Below are 20,354 nucleotides of genomic sequence, written 5' to 3' on the forward strand. Positions count from 1 at the left end.
CAACAACTCTTTGGTTTAGAATTTGATATCACGTTCATAAAATAAAATCGCTTAATTAATACTTCAAGGGTATTATTAACACTTGAGGATATTATTAAGTTCCCACCGCTCGACTTTTGCCTTTCTTCACTTGCTTCTTTTAGCATTTTGTCTCGATTGTAAAAAATTTTATGAAATGTATTTTCTTATAACGATTATTTATGTTAATATCCATATTTACTGCAGAAATAGCAGATATTGAAGAGGCAATAAAACTCAAACCAAAGAATGAAAAGTTATTAACATGTACCGACAGCTTCTCCTCAATTAAGGCACTGTACTCGCATAACATTTTGGATCTTTAATTAACCATATAAAGGAGCAATTATTGCGAAGAAAAACACTATAATTATGAACACACCAGCCCATGTAAACGTCAAAGGAAGCGAGTTAGCTGATGCGGCAGCAAAGTAAGCAAAGCAAACTCTCACAATTATGATTAATAACTATACAAAAAAGGATATCCAACGTCTTGTAAAAAAGATTTAATACCGGCATCTTCAAACTCCTACTATAAAATGATTAACCCAGCCTCTATCAAACTAATTTATGGAAAACCCATGACCAGACATCCACAGAAAATCATCATCAGAATGAGACGGGGCCATTCCAAACTAGCACATGAACATCTTCTTAAAAGCACCCAATCTCAACCAAAACTGCCCCAATTGTAATAGCATTTTAACTATGAGACACCTCATAGCAGGTTTTAGTGACAATAACAATGAAACATCTTTATTAGATTCCTTGCAGTATCCATCTAGATTACAGACATCGCCTACCAAACTTAAAAAAAAAAATATATATATATATATATATATATATATATATATATATATATATATATATATATATATATATATATTTATATATATAAATGTATTTATTTGAATTTTTTGTAAATTTGCTTAAATATATGAATAAATAAATAATAAATAAGCTTGCTAACGAAATTCTAAGTTTTCATTATGAGAATTCAATTGCCACCTGGTTAGATGGAGTTCATCAAAACATTTCAATTTTTCTCCCTTTCTATGGATTAGGGCTTACATTTTCGAGGCTCTATCGAACAAAAAATCTGCTTAAATTATTTATCTCGGCATAAGCAAATTTCAGCTTACGCTTTTTTCTTTCAAACAAGCAAATCACTTTCCCAATTCGTGGCATTTGCAAAAGAAAATCCTTATCTGCCAAATTAACACACTTTTTTCTTTCAGAAAACCGTGCGCATCGATAAGTGGTGCAGAGTAATCAAAAATACATTTTAAATACCATTAGCGCCGCCATTAAAGGGAAACCCGACACCATCTTACCTATCGTCGTCGTCGCCACTTCACTACACTTCACGCACTCTCTTTTACTTCGAAACGGCGAATAAAAAAAGGAAAATCTTGCTCCTATTGTAGTCGAATGTAATACTAAACTTACCTGGCAGCACGCATTAATGCAATGGCATGATCCAATTTACCAGTTCGCAACATTTTGTGAATCCTTATCATACAATCTTCCCTGTGGATGATAAAAGGGGAAAAAAAGAGAATGAGCAAAAAAAAAACAAATTATATGATATCGACACACAAACACACACACACACATATGCTGACTAATGTAGAATTACAGCCAGAGGTCATTGCATAGAGACAGTGAACAATATCTCAAGGGAGAAGATTTTTGTTTGTATTTCATTTCGAATGTTCCCATAAGAAACAAAAGTTCTTTTTTGAAATGCATGACCTATAATATTTTTTTGTTTGCTTCTAATAAGCGAAAACTGAAATATTAAACTATCGGGTAACAATAACATGAGGGCTTCTATAATTTAGTATGAAAGTAATCCATTTGATGGTACGACAATTATAGTTTAAACATGAATCATACCCTGCACCACTAGTGTCATAGTGATGCAGTGTACCGATTGACTCAGAATCTTTCCTGATTCGCTTTGGCTACTTTTACCGCCTACTTCTCTTTCCGTATTTTTGTTAAATTTTTGTTGCGACAGAATAAAGCCACTGGTGGATAAAGACTGTTACACCCCTGTAGGAAGTCTGGGATTAAGTGTCCCCAAGTCACCACTTTTGTCTATTATGTGTTTGACATTGTCACCAAATTGTCTACAATATTTTGATTGACAAGTGACAAACCATAATTTATTTTATTTTTACTCTGTTTCTCAATTGTTTTGTTGAAAATAATTTGAGAGGTTCTTAAATACTTTCGAAAAAAAGACAACGAAAAAACTACAAATTGTGCAAGAGATGCTAATTAGGGAAATAAACTGACCCATATATAAGTAGATAACTTTATTGTATTGTAGTACAATTCTAGAAACAATTTTAAACTTCTTCTTTGTACTTAATAGATACGGCATATGAGGACAATTCCTGGTGATAATGCTGAACACAACCGACATCAGGTATTTGGACATAGCAATTTTAGACGGATCATTTAGCAGATTTGAAAAGATTTCCCTTTTTATAAAAGTTTTTTTCTTTACTAAATATAAAAACTAAACAATTAAATAAATAAATTTTAATGACTTATTCAGCTAGTTTTGAAATTTAGAGAAAAGTTCGAAAATTACAGACTAAATGATGAAAAATGTCTATATAATGCCCCTACTGACATATAATTGACAATGTCCTATATATCCCGCAATGCCTCTGTATATGGTATGGATTTACTATTGACATTTCCTACAGGGTCATCTATTTACACTCACTACCAATGGATGGTGGTTTGTAACTCCTCAAAATATTGATAGTCTTGAAGTCGATCTAATCATGTCCGTCCGTCCGTCTTTTGAAATCACGATAGCGGTCGAGCGAATAAAGACATCCGCTTGAAATTTGCCAGAAATAAAAGTATTTCGAACTTTCGGTAGCGGAATATTCAAAAACTGTCCAGAAGGGGCGGTTACTTCCCGATGTAAACATTAAAATCTTAGATACACGATTTTTCTGTGGTATTCACTTCCACAATCAGTTTTTTTTCGTTTATTTTATTTGACATTAATGTTTGAATGTCATTTAAATTTACCAAAAAGGCTTTGGCGAAGTAACACAGAAAAAAGTTGGCTGAAAATTTATGACTTTTTATACCCACCACCGACGGATGGGGGTATATTCATTTTGTCATTCCGTTTGCAACATATCGAAATATCCTTTTCCGACCCTAACAAGTATATATATTCTTGATCATCATAAAAATTTGTCTTTAAGCATAAGAGATATTGAGCTGAAACTTTGCACGGATTCTTTTTTTGTCCGTCCCATTTCGCTAAAATTTAGGACAGTGAGTTGTGTAAGACCTCTCGACATCCATCTCCTGATTTTAATTCTTGATCCTCTAGAAGGCGCAATTCTTATCCGATTTATTTGAAATTTGACACAAAGACTCCTACTAGGGTCTCCACCACCAATGAATGCAATGTCATGAGAACAAGGAATCTGTTTATCAGGTATTTCGTTTTTAGATAAATTCCAAATGTAAATTTGCCCATGAACATTCCATAAGGAACAGGGGCAAACTCTCACATATCAATGATTGCTGTCCGATTCAAGTTTAAGCTCAATGATAAGGGGCCTCCTTTTTATAGCCGAGCCCGAACGGCGTGCCGCAGTGCGACACCTCTTTGTAGAGAAGTTTTACATGGCATTGTACCTCACAAATGTTGCCAGTATTAGAAGGGGAAAACCAAGTTTCTGAAAATCAGGCACAAATTGTAGTTTCTAGAGACCGTAGAAGACTATTCGGGAGACCGGTTTATGTGGAGGCATATCAGGTTATAGGTCGATTCGGACCGTAGTTGGCGGGAAACAATTGCGGCTTCTATGGGCTCAAGATGTCAAATCGAGATATCGGGTTATATAGCTTGTTAGGACCGTACTTGGCACACTTGTTGCAAGTCATAAGAAAACACTCTGTGCAAAATTTCAGCCAAATCGGATAACAATTGCGGCTTCCGGTAACTCAAGTTGTCAAATTGGGAGATCGGTTTATATGGGAGCTATATCAGGTTATAGACTGATTTGGACCGTAAATTTCACCCAAATCGGACAAAAATTGCGTCACGTGGGGCTCAAGAAATCAATCGGGAGCTCGTTTTATATGGAAGCTATATTCCAATCTGTTTATAGTTTCATGCGAATACCTTCATTCGTTTGACAGCCATCGTGATTTCGACAGGCGAAGGAACGAACGGACATAGATCCAATAAAAATGCCAAGACGATCCAGAATATGTATACATTATGGGGCCGCAGATCAATATTTCGGGGTTTTACAAACAGAATGACTAGGTAAGTATACCACCCCATCCTTTGATGGTATATATAAAAATTGGTATTGGATGACCATACCATTTTGTGGATTTCGCACAGTAAAATAAGAAAAAAAAAAAGTGGTAAAAAGTCTGCAATTTTTGAACGGATAAATATATTTTCATGAAATGTTACATGGTTATAGGTGTTAACCTGCTTATGTGCAAAAACTAAGGGTCTTGTAGTGCCCGAGAACCCATTGGTTGGCCCAAAGCTGGTCACCTCTACCCTACAAAATGTTGTTCAGTCTATATTCTCTCAGTTCCATAGACATCTAAAGGATAAATACTGAATTGTATCAGATTAGTGAAAACACTTCGAGGATCCCATAAATGTCGCATATTGAAAAATCGGCCATTTGAGAATGGATAGACATCATTCTTTGGAACTTGAATGTAAGGGTTAGAGTGGAAGTGTTATCGAGATCATGTTTAATGCCCTAGGGCTGCCAAATCTTTGTTTGTGGTCCGATTTCCAAAAAAATTATTTTGCTGGATAGTGCTCAAAAACCTCTATAAACAGTGCTCAAGTATACTTAAGGTACTCAAGTGCTCAGTGCTCAAGTATACTTCGACGTTTAATTTTTATTTTTTGGAAGTTTGGCTGAGATGGGCTTTGTATTGTAATGAGAATTACAGTTATTTGGGGTTCCATTTTCATTTTGCCTGCGCGATCCGATTTCGATTATATACTGGTCGGTTGTCGGGAGTCTTAATACAACTTAATGTTAAAAATTTCACCCAAATCTAAAGCCCTAAATCAATTGATTGATCTACATGGCAAGTAAAGGGTGATTTTTTTTAGGTTAGGATTTTCATGCATTAGTATTTGACAGATCACGTGGGATTTCAGACATGGTGTCAAAGAGAAAGATGCTCAGTATGCTTTGACATTTCATCATGAATAGACTTACTAACGAGCAACGCTTGCAAATCATTTTCAGTGAATCATTTTCAGTGAAATCATTTTCAGTGAATCGACAAATTTTGTTCAGCGATGAGGCTCATTTCTGGTTGAATGGCTACGTAAATAAGCAAAATTGCCGCATTTGGAGTGAAGAGCAACCAGAAGCCGTTCAAGAACTGCCCATGCATCCCGAAAAATGCACTGTTTGGTGTGGTTTGTACGCTGGTGGAATCATTGGACCGTATTTTTTCAAAGATGCTGTTGGACGCAACGTTACGGTGAATGAACACATTTCGAACCGAACACTGATTTTGGTAATAAAATTCAATGATTTGCAAGCGTTGCTCGTTAGTAAGTCTATTCATAATGAAATGTCAAAGCATACTGAGCATCTTTCTCTTTGACACCATGTCTGAAATCCCACGTGATCTGTCAAATACTAATGCATGAAAATCCTAACCTCAAAAAAATCACCCTTTATATCTAAATATAGTCCGATCTGGACCATATTTGGGTTGGATATTTTGCGTCTTAAACCAGCTCAATGTTGCCAATTTCAGTGAGTTGTACGCGGAGCCCTTAGTACATCTCACTGTTTCAAATCTCATCATACAAAAGATGTAACTCTTATTCGCCCGATCGGTCTTTATGTAAGGTATATCCAAATTTGATCTGATTTGGCCCATTCAAGAACTTTACCTGCGTATAAAAGAAATACAAGTCTGTACAAAATTTCAACTCAATGTCATTAATTTGTAAAGAATGTTGCGTGATTACTACTTACAAACACACAGATGGAGGGACACAAGAACAGACGGACAGACACACGGAAATTGTTAAATCGTCTTAGAATTTTACGATCTAAAATATACATGCCTTGGAAATGAATATATTGATGTATTGCAAATGGAATGACTAAATGAATAAAATAAAATTTACAAAATATGGGTTTTGGTCAAAAATGTATTCTTATTGATATGTCTTTATTGAAGAAACTTGTTTCAATATCTTAATTTTTTCTTTATTATTGGTCAGGAGAACATATTGAAAAGTCCCACAAGATCTCAAAGCCCAGATCCCCCATTTTGATGTACGGTCTTTTTACTAAATATGTCCTCTATTGCATCCAAAATTTTTTTGCATCAAACAATATTTGTAGCCTCCACAGCAGAATTATTTGAAAATAGCGATTTGAAACCATCTTTGGCCGAAATTTTGGGTATTTTTACGAAAAAAATCTGGCAGCATTTATTTGTTATTTTTTAGGGACACTTGTATCTGTAAAATTTTAAAATTTTTCTGAAGATATCTCTTTCGATAGAAATATGTGGAATTTTCGATTTCACATATTTCTATCCCTTCTCAAATGACAGATTTATGAATAGTTTCTTTGTTCGGTTCTATCCCATTGTATGTCGACATGCTTCATGTTCTTCTTTGCTGACTAATGATGAACTAAGCGCATTGTTTTACCGATACACTTGCCACTTCAGACTTATACCCATGTAGGAAATCGCATCCTTAGTTCACTTTTCGCCTTACTACTAACAGCGCCTTGTTAATTAAAAACTTGTTTCCTGTTTTTACTTGCAAACGAAATATTTGTTGCATTAAATTGGAGATTTTGATTGTGGATCTTAGCTAACAATCAAGCATACGAAAGAAATTTAGCGTTCTATGCAATCTTTTATTAAAAATTTTGCTCTTTATAAACCTCGCTAAAGACTCGAAATTCTTTATTTTCGAAAAATTAAATAAATTTTTTAAATCATCATCTTTAAACGGCACCGTAGAGTAGAGGTTAGATATTAGAGGATATTAGCGAAGTTCTCCAAATGCTGGCAACATTTGTGAGGTATTATGCCATGTATGAACTTATCCCCAAAGAGATGTCGCACTGCGGCGCACCCTTCGGACTTGGCTATATGAAGGAGATCCCTTATCATTGAGCTTAAACAAGAATCGGACAGTACTCATTAATATGCGAGAAGTTTGCCCCTGTTCCTTAATGGAATGTTCGTGGGCAAATTTGCTTTTTACCTTTAAAGAAAAGATTTTTTATTTCAAAGGAATAATTAAAAAATTTTCGCCGAGAAAAGGATATATAATACCATCATTTGAGATAAGATCCCCTTGAATAAAAAGAAAATCTTTAACGAAAATTCATATTTATTCAATTGTTCATATTGAATCAATAAAAGTATTTACAGTTGCTAAAATAAACACCAGCGCATTAAAGACTTAATTGGAGCGAGTTGGCATGTCTAGTTACCATTTAATTAAAACGTACCGAACTTTGGATACCCACCACCTCGGGTATATATGTAAAACACCTTTGGTCAAAATCCGGTGAAAAATGCATACCTTATGCCCCATAGCAGCTATATCGAAACATGGTCCAAATACTAATAAGTACAAGTCATTGTTCAATTGTGTATAGCAAAATATTGGTCTTTTTAGTAGCTATATCTAAAAATAAAACGATCTGAACCATATACGAAACGGATGTCGTAAAACCTAACATAAGTCACTTTGTTAAATTTCAGTAAAATCGGATTATAAATGCGTCTTTCATGCAGCCAATCGAGATGTTGGTCTATATGGCAGCTATATGCAAACCTTAATCAATCTAGATCAAATTGCCAAAAAAAATGTCGAGGGGCTTGACTTAACTCACTGTCCCAAATTTTGGCGAAGTCGGACAATAAATGCGTCTTTTATGGCCCCAAAATCTTAAATCGAGAGATCGGTCTATATGGCAGCTATCTTCAAATCTAGACCGATCTGGGCCAAATTGAAGAAGGATGTGGAAGGGCATAACACAACTCACTGTCCCAAATTTCGGCGATATCGGTCAATAAATGCGTTTTTTATGGGACCAAAACCTTAAATCTAGAGATTTGTCTAGCTATATCCAAATCTGGACCGATCCGCGTCATATTGCAGAAGAATGTTGAGGGGCTTAACTTAACTCAATGTTCCAAATTTTGGCGACATCGGACAATAAATGTGCCTTTTATGGACCTAAGACTCTTATTCGGATGATCGGTCTATATGGCATAACACAACTCACTGTCCCAAATTTCGGCGATATCGGTCAATAAATGCGTTTTTTATGGGACCAAAACCTTAAATCTAGAGATTTGTCTAGCTATATCCAAATCTGGACCGATCCGCGTCATATTGCAGAAGAATGTTGAGGGGCTTAACTTAACTCAATGTTCCAAATTTTGGCGACATCGGACAATAAATGTGCCTTTTATGGACCTAAGACTCTTATTCGGATGATCGGTCTATATGGCAGCTATATCAAAATCTGGACCGATCTTGGCCAAATTGACGAAGGATGACGAAGGGCCTAACAGAACTCATTGTCCCAAATTTTAGCAAAATCAAAAAAAAAATATAGAATCTGTGCAAAGTTTCTGCTCAATCCCTCTGTTTTTAAAGACTGTAACGTGATTTCAACTCCCAGACGGACGAACATGGCTAGATCGTCTTAGGTTTTTACGCTGATCAAGAATATATATATTTTATAGGGTCGGAAATGACCGATCGCCGCGGGAACACGATGGCCATTGATTATTTAAAGGCGCCAATAACTCGCTTTGTCATATCGAGTATCATAAGCACTCAGTCTTTAAGCAAAAGCTGGTGCCAGCCGGCCTCTCACTCTCCACTTGATACCGCTGATTGTCTGCGACAGCAGTTGCAGCTACTCCGTATGGAGCATTTTACTATAGCTTCCCATGATAAAGAAGAACACCACACAGAATGGAGCTCAAAGTTCCAGCCTGTGTGATGCTCATAGTTATACCGTGCCAGGTGTGTAACTTATTTTTTTTTTTGTCCTTACCAGTATTTGAATCCAGCTAATCAGAGTTATTTGCCGATATACTAACATTTGCGCCACTTTGAACTCCGATTTTGTTTTGCCGTTGATGAAACATTTTTATATCCACCACCGATGGGGGTATATTCATTTTGTCATTCCGTTTGCAACATATCGAAATATCCATTTCCGACCCTATAAAGTATATATATTCTTGATCAGCGTAAAAATTTAAGACGATCTAGACATGTCCGTCCGTCTGTCCGTCTGTCTGTTGAAATCACGCTACAGTCTTCAAAAATAGAGATATTGAGCTGAAACTTTGCACAGATTCTTTTTTTGTCCATAAGCAGGTTAAGTTCGAAGATGGGCTATATCGGACTATATCTTGATATAGCCCCCATATAGACCGATCCGCCGATTTAGGGTCTTAGGCCCATAAAAGCCACATTTAATATCCGATTTTGCTCAAATTTGTGACAGTGAGTTGTGTTAGGCTTTTCGATATCCTCCGTCAATTTGGTCCAGATCGGTTCAGATTTGGATATAGCTGCCATATAGACCGATCCTCCGATTTAGGGTCTTAGGCCCACAAAAGCCACATTTATTATCCGATTTTGATGAAATTTGGGGCAGTGAGTTGTGTTAGGCCCTTCGACATCCTCCGTTAATATGGCTTAAATCGGTCCAGATTTAGATATAGCTGCCATATAGACCGATCCTTCAATTTTGGGTCTTAGGCCCATAAAAGCCACATTTATTATCACATTTTGCTGAAATTTGAGACAGTGAGTTGTCTTAGGCCCTTCGACAGCTTCCGTTAATATGGCTCAGATCGGTTCAGATTTAGATATAGCTGCCATATAGACCGATCTCCCGATTTAGCGTCTTAGGCCCATAAAATCCATATTTATTATCCGATTTTGATGAAATTTGGGACAGTGAGTTGTGTTAAGCCCTTCGACATTCTCCGTTAATATGACTTAGATCGGTCCAGATTTAGATATAGCTGCAATATAGACCGATCCTTCAATTTGGGGTCTTAGGCCCATAAAAGCCACATTCATTATCCGATTTCGCTGAAATTTGGGACAGTGAGCTGTGTTAGGCCCTACGATATCCATCGTCAATTTGGCCCAGATCGGTCCAGATTTGGATAAAGCTGCCATATAGACCGATCTCTCGGTTTTAGGTTTTGGGGCATAAAAAGCGCATTTATTGTCCGATGTTGCCGAAATTTGGGACAAAGAGTTAAGATAAGCCCCTCCACATATTTCTGCAATTTGGTCTAGGTCGATCAAGATTTGCATATAGCTGCCATATAGACCGATCTCTCGATTTGAAATCTTGGTGCATAAAAGGCACATTTTTAATCCGATTGCACTGAAATTTGACACACTGACTTATATTATGCTTTTCGACATCCGTGTCGTATATAGTTCAGATCGGTTTATTTTTAGAAATAACTACTAAAAAGACCAATATTTTGTTATATACAATGGAACAATGACTTGTACTTATTAGTATTTGATCCAAATCGGAACATATTGCGATATAACTGCTATGGGACGTAAGGTCCGGAATTTTCACTGGAGTTTGATGGAAGGTGGTTTACATATATACCCGAGGTGGTGGGTATCCAAAGTTCGGCCCGGCCGAACTTAACGCCTTTTTACTTGTTCCTTATTCGAAGAATTTCTCGAGGGCAGCTACATAAGTTTCTGGCCTAATAATTAAATTAATGAAATATAATTTGTGAACGCACTTTTACACTAATCATCGAACTATCACTGCCAATTTATTCAGTGAACTCAACATAAACGAACGAACAACGTCCATAAATCATAAAAATTCACTACCGAAATTCGGAGTCGGTGACCCCTACTTTAAGGGTATTAACTCCAATTTTGACGAAGTTCATTTTTGGCTTAATGGGTTCGTCAATAAGCCAAATATGCGTTATTGGTCAGCTTAAAATTCACATGTGCTTCACGAATCAACACTTCATCCACAAAAAAAAAAAAACTGTTTGGTGAGGTTTGCAGGCCGGCAGCGTCATCGGGCCACACTTCTTCTCCGACGATGCTAATCGTCATGTTACTGTGAATGGCCAATGATACCGAACCATGATTACTTGTGGACTCAATTGGAACATATAGACCGGCACGACATGTGGTTTCGACATGACAGTACCACAAGCACACTTTAGGTTAGGTTGAAAAGAGGGTGCGGCTATTAATCCGTCCCATGCCACTATGGGCAAACACCTAAGCCGGGTTTTGGCTTGTTGTGCGCTCTTAATACTAAGTCGAGCACAATTCATAAATGTTTCGATGGTACTTCAAGCCGATAATAAAGTTTTTATATATCGAAAATGGTTTACGTTTTATTAAAAAAAAAGAAACAAGTATAAGCGTGCTAAGTTCGGCCGGGCCGAATCTTATATACCCTCCACCATGGATCGCATTTGTCAAGTTCTTTGTTTGACTTTTCAAATACATATGAGCTATATTAAGTTGATGACCGATATGCCATGACTGTTAGGAGTCATAGAAAAACACCACCAACAAAATTTCAGGCAAATCGAGTAATAATTGCGCCCTCCAGAGGCTCAAAAAGTCAAACTGGGAGATCGGTTTATATGGCAGCTATATCAGGTTATCAACCGAATATATATATAATAAGAATTGCGCTAGAATAGAAGCCCAATAAGTCTAACCGGGAGATTTACACCATACCCGACACAGTTACTGAAAGTCAAAACAAAACACTTCATTTGAAATTTCGACTAAATCAGATATGAGTTGGGCCCTCTAGATGCTCAAGAAGTCAAGACCCAAGATCGTTTTATATGGCAGCTATATCTGGTTCTCAACCGATTTAGAATATATTTAAAACATTTATTGGAAGTCACACCAAAACGACATATGCAAAATTTCAAGTATATTGGATAGGAATTGCGCCATCTAAAAGCCCAAGAAGTCTAATCGGGAGATCGGTTTATATGGCGGCTACATCAGGTTATGGACAGACCATACTTAGCACAGTTGTGAGGAGTCATACCAACTTGACACTTCTTGCAAAATTTCAGCCAAATCGGATAAGTATTGGGCACTCAAGATGTCAAGACCCAAGGTCAGTTTATATAACTGCTATATCAGGTTATCAACTTGGCACTGTGGTAGAACCAAAACGCCACGTACAAAATTTCAGCCAAATGTGATAAGAATTGCGCCCTCTAGAAGCCCAAGAAATCAAGATCCAAGATCGGTTTATATGGCAGCTATATCAAAACATGGACCGATTTGACCCATTTACAATCCCAACTGACCTATGCTAATAAGAAGTATTTGTGCAAAATTTCAAGCGCCTAGTTTTACTCCTTGGAAAGTTAGCGTGCTTTCGACAGACAGACGGACGGACGGACATGGCTAGATCGACTTAAAATGACATGACGATCGAGAATATATATATACTTGATGTGGTCTTAGACGCATATTTCGAGGTGTTACAAACGGAATGAGGAAATTAGTATACCGCCATCCTATAGTGGAGGGTACAGAAAGTTGTCAAGTCCTTATTGGAGAACCTGATATTTATCATCAAGCATCCAGCATTACTTATACACTTTTACATGCGCTCAAGCCAACTGTAGAAGTATTTTTTCCACTCCGAGTGAGACACCTCTAAAACATCGTTAGTGAATGCTTCAACACCATTTTCTGGCAAGGAAAATAGTTGACCACGCATTTTTTTTCATGTGTGTGAATTAGAAGTAGTCATTGGGTGCCAAGTCCGGGATATACGGCGGAAGACCCATCAATTCGACGTTTTGTCCGGTCAAAAGGGATCTGGTTTGAGCCGATATGTGAGAGCTTGTCAAGCACCCATAGAAAAAATCCAGCACAGCGTTTGCAAAGTGAACACATTCGTTCATAAAAGTGAATCAAGACACAGATGTTACAAGATCAACCACAAATGTTCATAAACCAACAACACGTTTTGTGAATGAAACGTTCACACCCGTTGACATTCTGACAACATGAAGTGCCAAGTTCTTTAATAGATTACAAACAGTTTTGTGTGATAATGGCGATTTTGGTGCATGAATTTGCATTGTCTTTTTTCTGTCAGTATGGTGAATAATGATTCGTCTTCTCTTACACGTTTTTCGAATTTCTCCGAAGTCTTCATGCGAACAAATAATGATGTACCACTCAAAATTGATCTCCTATGTTGCTCAAGCAAAACAGTCACCACATGACTAATTTTCCCGAAGAAACAGGTGACCATTTGCTTCGAAGTGCTTCTTCCACGTACAACTTTCGTTTGATTTGGCTCTACTTCGAAGGCCCTAACGGTCGATTGTTGTTTTGTTTCGGGCTCATACGAATGGCTACACGATTCGCCAACTGTGACTATCTTATGAACGTATTTTAAAGAACCGTGATCGTATTTTTCAACATTTCTTTGCACCAATTGTTTGAGCGATTGTCAAATTGGCGGGATCGAACGGGAACAAACTTTTTTTATGACCACATGTTCATACAATATCTCACGATATGTCACATGACGAGCTTGCATTAAAGTTCACGCACAGTATCAATGTTCTCTGGTAAAACGGCCGTTTTTGGACGACCTTCCGGGAATTCGGCTATGAGCCAGTTTCGGCCTCGATTGAATTCGATTATGCTTGAGTACGAGTATGCTAAAAAAGTCAAACTTTCCAATGGAAATGTTCGATTACACTTGGCAACATTTAGTGTGGCCTAGGCCAGAAACTTATATAGAAGCCTTCGTAGCATTGATCAAAATCTAAAGAAGCCAAACTTTAAAGGATATCTGATATCTACCTATTTTCCTATTTTTTACTGGACACGACCATCCACTTCAAATTTTGATATCTGATTGATTGTGATAATACTTCAGAGATGACTGACTATCCGATTAGAAGTTAAAAAATAAAAAGTTATTTTCCTAAGCATCCTAACCTATAAAAATTAAAATGCAAAGATGCTCTTTTTTGTAACACTATTCTTAATCTTTAACTAAGGTACTATACAACATTGACCTTTTCCCAAAGTCAATTCCTTAACCCCCTCAATGACATTTTAATCTTTAACAACTTTTGTCATTTATAACAGGATGACTTATGTGTTGCATTTTCACCAAAGTCAGTTTCCTAACATTCAACGAGTAAAGTTAGAAATTTTTTACCAAAGGAAATGTTTCCAAAGATAAATAAAAATTGGGCATCTATAATTTAAGTTCTCGATCTTTGGCTTAAAGCTTTAATGTAAGAACAATCTTTTTGGCGGCGCATTTGGATCATAAGCCAAAATTTCAAGTGACGTGTTTTATTATGACTTACAACAAATGTGCTGAGGATGGTTCAAATTGGTATATAACCTGATATAGCTGTCATATAAATCTTGGGTCTTGACTTCTTGAGTGTCTAGACTGCGCAATTCCTATCCGATTTGGCTATAATTTAGAACGTGGTGTTTTGTTATGACTTCCAACAACTGTATTAAGAATAGTTCAAATCGGTCCATAATCTGATATAGCTGCCATATAAACCGATCTGGGGTCTTGACTTCTTCAGTCACTAGAGGGCGCAATTGTTATCCGATTTGGCTGACATTTTGCATTAGGTGTTTTGTTTTGACTTTCAACAACTGTGCTAAGAATAGTTGAAATCGGTCCATAACCTGCCATATAAACCGATTTGGGGTCTTGACTTCTTGAGCCACTAAAGGGCACAATTATTATCCGATTTAGCTGAAATTTTGCATGAGGTGTTTTGTTATGACTTCCTGCTGATGTGCTAAGTATGGTTCAAATCGTTCCATATTCGGATATAGCTGCCATATAAACCGATCTGCGGTCTTGACTTCTTGAGCATGAAATTTTGTACAATGGCTTCTCTGATGACCTTTTACATACGTGTCGAATATGGTATGAATAGTATTATAGCCCTATACGGCTCCCCTATAAACCGATCTCCCTATTTTACTTCTTCAGCCCCTAGAGTGCGCAATTCTTACTAGATTTGGCTGAAATTTTACACAATGACATCTACTATGGTCTCCAATATTCAATTCAATTATGGTCCGAAATGACCCATAGCTTAATATTGTTCCAATAACATAGCAATTCTTTTCGTTTATCCTTTGTTTGCCTAAAAAGAGATACTGTGCAAAGAGCTCGACAAATGCGATCCATGGTGGAGGGTATACAAGATTCGGCCCGGCCGAACTTAGCACGCTCTTACTTGTTGAACATAAAACATCTTTCGACGGTATCATACAGTTAAAGGTGCTCTCAAGATATCCTCATTTTTTTGAGCAATTTAACAACAAGCGGGGCTTGAAACGAAGTCGGACTTTTTGTAACATAATTCTAAATAAAATCATGCGAGTTGCACATGTGAAAAGAACACTTTGAACACAGACGGTGAGCTTAGTTCTGTGGTGTTGCAAACATCATCACCTTTCTATGATGAGGAATATGAAGACACTTCAATGATACTTCAATTGCCAAATGCTGTTACAACACCTAAAAACACATCTAACAGGCGAATATCGAGTACCAAAAAGAAATGCTGCAGAGACAGAATGAAACCATTTCGAACAAAAGGTTTATAAAGTTAATCTAATGAAAATAAACCTAAAAAAACCAGTGGAGGAAGTGAAAACCCCCGCTTACACAAATCTCAAGAAATATTTTACCAAAACCTAAAGGGGTTTAAAAAGCCATTGAAATCACAAACAAGCATGGTGGCAAGGATGGTTTGTTGTTGCTGGCTCCATAACTAGGGTGGTGATTGGTGGTAAACGATAAAAAGCACGAAGGAGAGATAAATTTGTTGATACGTTTGTTACAGTACGTAATACACGCTTTAGATATTTTTTCAACAATCCAAAATGTAAAAGTGTTGGCTCAAAAAAACAATCAATTTACCTAAATTGACTTTAAAACTGATGACTTGGTCTAAAACACACAGATCGGAATAGGTTTAATTTAAGTGAGTTAAGGAATAGAATCGTGCCATAGTGAAGTTGAAAATAATAAATAAAAAGTAACCCCATATGGCATGAAGTATGAAGCATACATTATACACCTTCCCCTTCAAAATTTTACAATAGTTCTATGTGGTGGTAAAATGTTTATTTTAAACCACCTCTTAAACCAACTAAAAAATAAATGACGCGAAAACAATGTACGCTAAGAGACGCTAATGATCAACTAATAACTGAATATGATGTTTAATAATTACTTTCTGAATGTTGCAAATTTGTTGATGCGCCATTTAAGTTGTCCCCAGTGCAATTATACTTTTTCGTTCAATTACTCCAATAACGATGAAGTTCTGGATATCATTAACAATTTATTGTGTGACAAAAGTCCTGGTCATGACAATATTTCGGTCAAATCAATTAAAAGATGTAACAATACTGCAAGTGCATACATATGCAAAATTTTCAATACAATGGATGAAACACCTAGCATTGCAAAAGTAGTACCTATACCCAAAAAATCATACTCTCAAACGACCAATAAGTTTAGACCTATTGCTTTGTTATCGTGTATTGAAAAAATTCTTGAAAACCTTATGCATACGCGGATATATAACTATCTAACTGAATCTCAACAGTTATACGAAAATGAATTTGGATTTACGAAAGGAAGTGGAACACAAGATGCAGTCGTAAATGTTGTGAATTTTTTATGTACGACTACGACTTGCCGAAAGCATTTGATTTCATTGACAAATGATTCTTTGCAGCTGTTGGAGACCTACATTAAAAATAGAAGACAATATGTAGAAATCAATGGAGTCAAAAATGATACTTGTTTTGTTCAATAAACTAAACTAAAACCCTACGGCAAACTTTTTTTATACGCCGATGATATCTTGCTTTTGTATCCCTATCACCATGAGGTAATACTAAAATCACCAATGGAAAATGATGATGCAATTATAACAGAATTTTGTCGAATAACAGACTTGTTTTGAATTCGAAAATCACACGATTTCGACCGCGCTGCACAATTGATGAACATTTTCACATAAGAATTGGAAACAGTCTTTTATATGAATCACGGTCAGTACGGTCTATCACGGGAAATGCATATACAAAAGATCAAATCTAGAGTAGCACCTGCAATTGGAATTTTGCATAAATACAAAAACAAGTTTGATGTAAAAACAAAATTTTTGATCTACAACTCATTGATTCAGATTCACTTTAATTATGTGTCAATTATGTATGGTTATAAAAAGAGTGGTCAACTAAAGTCATTGTAGTGGATACAGAACAAGGCCTTGAAAAATGTTTATAATCTATCACGGACTTATTCAACGATTTATGAAGACTTTGCCAAAGGTACATTGTCAATACATGGCTCCATCAATTATGTTACACAGAAATCAATCAACTTTTAATACAAGAAACAATTTAATTTAAGAAGTTGTACGATGCCGTCTTGAATTGACAAAACAGAGAATTGAGCATAGTGGATGTTCTAAGTTTAACCACCTCCCTCAAAACCTAAAAAACATCTTGAGAATTTGAAAACATTTCAATTTCTTTTATATAAAATTTTCTTATACCCACCACCGGAGGATAGGGGTATATTCATTTTGTCATTCCGTTTGCAACACATCGAAATATCCATTTCCGACCCTATAAAATATATATATTCTTGATCAGCGTAAAAACCTAAGACGATCTAGCCATGTTCGTCCGTCTGGGAGTTGAAATCACGTTACAGTCTTTAAAAACAGAGGAATTGAGCTGAAACTTTGCACAGATTCTATATTTTTTTTTTGATTTTGCTAAAATTTGGGACAATGAGTTCTGTTAGGCCCTTCGTCATCCTTCGTCAATTTGGCCAAGATCGGTCCAGATTTTGATATAGCTGCCATATAGACCGATCATCCGAATAAGAGTCTTAGGTCCATAAAAGGCACATTTATTGTCCGATGTCGCCAAAATTTGGAACATTGAGTTAAGTTAAGCCCCTCAACATTCTTCTGCAATATGACGCGGATCGGTCCAGATTTGGATATAGCTAGACAAATCTCTAGATTTAAGGTTTTGGTCCCATAAAAAACGCATTTATTGACCGATATCGCCGAAATTTGGGACAGTGAGTTGTGTTATGCCCTTCCACATCCTTCTTCAATTTGGCCCAGATCGGTCTAGATTTGAAGATAGCTGCCATATAGACCGATCTCTCGATTTAAGATTTTGGGGCCATAAAAGACGCATTTATTGTCCGACTTCGCCAAAATTTGGGACAGTGAGTTAAGTCAAGCCCCTTGACATATTTTTTTGGCAATTTGATCTAGATTGATTAAGGTTTGCATATAGCTGCCATATAGACCAACATCTCGATTGGCTGCATGAAAGACGCATTTATAATCCGATTTTACTGAAATTTAACAAAGTGACTTATGTTAGGTTTTACGACATCCGTTTCGTATATGGTTCAGATCGTTTTATTTTTAGATATAGCTACTAAAAAGACCAATATTTTGCTATACACAATTGAACAATGACTTGTACTTATTAGTATTTGGACCATATTTCGATATAGCTGCTATGGGGCATAAGGTATGCATTTTTCACCGGATTTTGACGAAAGGTGTTTTACATATATACCCGAGGTGGTGGGTATCCAAAGTTCGGTACGTTTTAATTAAATGGTAACTAGACATGCCAACTCGCTCCAATTAAGTCTTTAATGCGCTGGTGTTTATTTTAGCAACTGTAAATACTTTTATTGATTCAATATGAACAATTGAATAAATATGAATTTTCGTTAAAGATTTTCTTTTTATTCAAGGGGATCTTATCTCAAATGATGGTATTATATATCCTTTTCTCGGCGAAAATTTTTTAATTATCCCTTTGAAATAAAAAATCTTTTCTTTAAAGGTAAAAAGCAAATTTGCCCACGAACATTCCATTAAGGAACAGGGGCAAACTTCTCGCATATTAATGAGTACTGTCCGATTCTTGTTTAAGCTCAATGATAAGGGATCTCCTTCATATAGCCAAGTCCGAAGGGTGCGCCGCAGTGCGACATCTCTTTGGGGATAAGTTCATACATGGCATAATACCTCACAAATGTTGCCAGCATTTGGAGAACTTCGCTAATATCCTCTAATATCTAACCTCTACTCTACGGTGCCGTTTAAAGATGATGATTTAAAAAATTTATTTAATTTTTCGAAAATAAAGAATTTCGAGTCTTTAGCGAGGTTTATAAAGAGCAAAATTTTTAATAAAAGATTGCATAGAACGCTAAATTTCTTTCGTATGCTTGATTGTTAGCTAAGATCCACAATCAAAATCTCCAATTTAATGCAACAAATATTTCGTTTGCAAGTAAAAACAGGAAACAAGTTTTTAATTAACAAGGCGCTGTTAGTAGTAAGGCGAAAAGTGAACTAAGGATGCGATTTCCTACATGGGTATAAGTCTGAAGTGGCAAGTGTATCGGTAAAACAATGCGCTTAGTTCATCATTAGTCAGCAAAGAAGAACAGGAAGCATGTCGACATACAATGGGATAGAACCGAACAAAGAAACTATTCATAAATCTGTCATTTGAGAAGGGATAGAAATATGTGAAAACGAAAATTCCACATATTTCTATCGAAAGAGATATCTTCAGAAAAATTTTAAAATTTTACAGATACAAGTGTCCCTAAAAAATAACAAATAAATGCTGCCAGATTTTTTTCGTAAAAATACCCAAAATTTCGGCCAAAGATGGTTTCAAATCGCTATTTTCAAATAATTCTGCTGTGGAGGCTACAAATATTGTTTGATGCAAAAAAATTTTGGATGCAATAGAGGACATATTTAGTAAAAAGACCGTACATCAAAATGGGGGATCTGGGCTTTGAGATCTTGTGGGACTTTTCAATATGTTCTCCTGACCAATAATAAAGAAAAAATTAAGATATTGAAACAAGTTTCTTCAATAAAGACATATCAATAAGAATACATTTTTGACCAAAACCCATATTTTGTAAATTTTATTTTATTCATTTAGTCATTCCATTTGCAATACATCAATATATTCATTTCCAAGGCATGTATATTTTAGATCGTAAAATTCTAAGACGATTTAACAATTTCCGTGTGTCTGTCCGTCTGTTCTTGTGTCCCTCCATCTGTGTGTTTGTAAGTAGTAATCACGCAACATTCTTTACAAATTAATGACATTGAGTTGAAAT

At 36.2% G+C, this 20,354-nt stretch overlaps 1 protein-coding gene and 1 long non-coding RNA gene across 2 annotated transcripts in view; one reads left to right on the forward strand and one right to left on the reverse strand.

Annotated features, from left to right (window-relative positions):
• LOC106082285 (protein timeless homolog) overlaps positions 1 to 20,354 on the reverse strand; it is a 960,087-nt gene that overhangs the window by 682,321 nt on the left and 257,412 nt on the right. The window contains exon 10 of the mRNA XM_059362476.1: positions 1,468 to 1,548. Coding sequence (XP_059218459.1) covers positions 1,468 to 1,548 — 81 coding nt within the window. The remainder of the gene's footprint in view (positions 1 to 1,467; positions 1,549 to 20,354) is intronic.
• On the forward strand, positions 2,204 to 2,582 carry LOC106082287 (uncharacterized). The gene is made up of 2 exons (XR_001220477.1): positions 2,204 to 2,332; positions 2,402 to 2,582. It is a non-coding gene; the product is annotated as an uncharacterized LOC106082287 (long non-coding RNA).

Source organism: Stomoxys calcitrans, chromosome 2, assembly GCF_963082655.1.
Source record: "Stomoxys calcitrans chromosome 2, idStoCalc2.1, whole genome shotgun sequence".
Lineage (NCBI taxonomy): Eukaryota > Metazoa > Arthropoda > Insecta > Diptera > Muscidae > Stomoxys > Stomoxys calcitrans.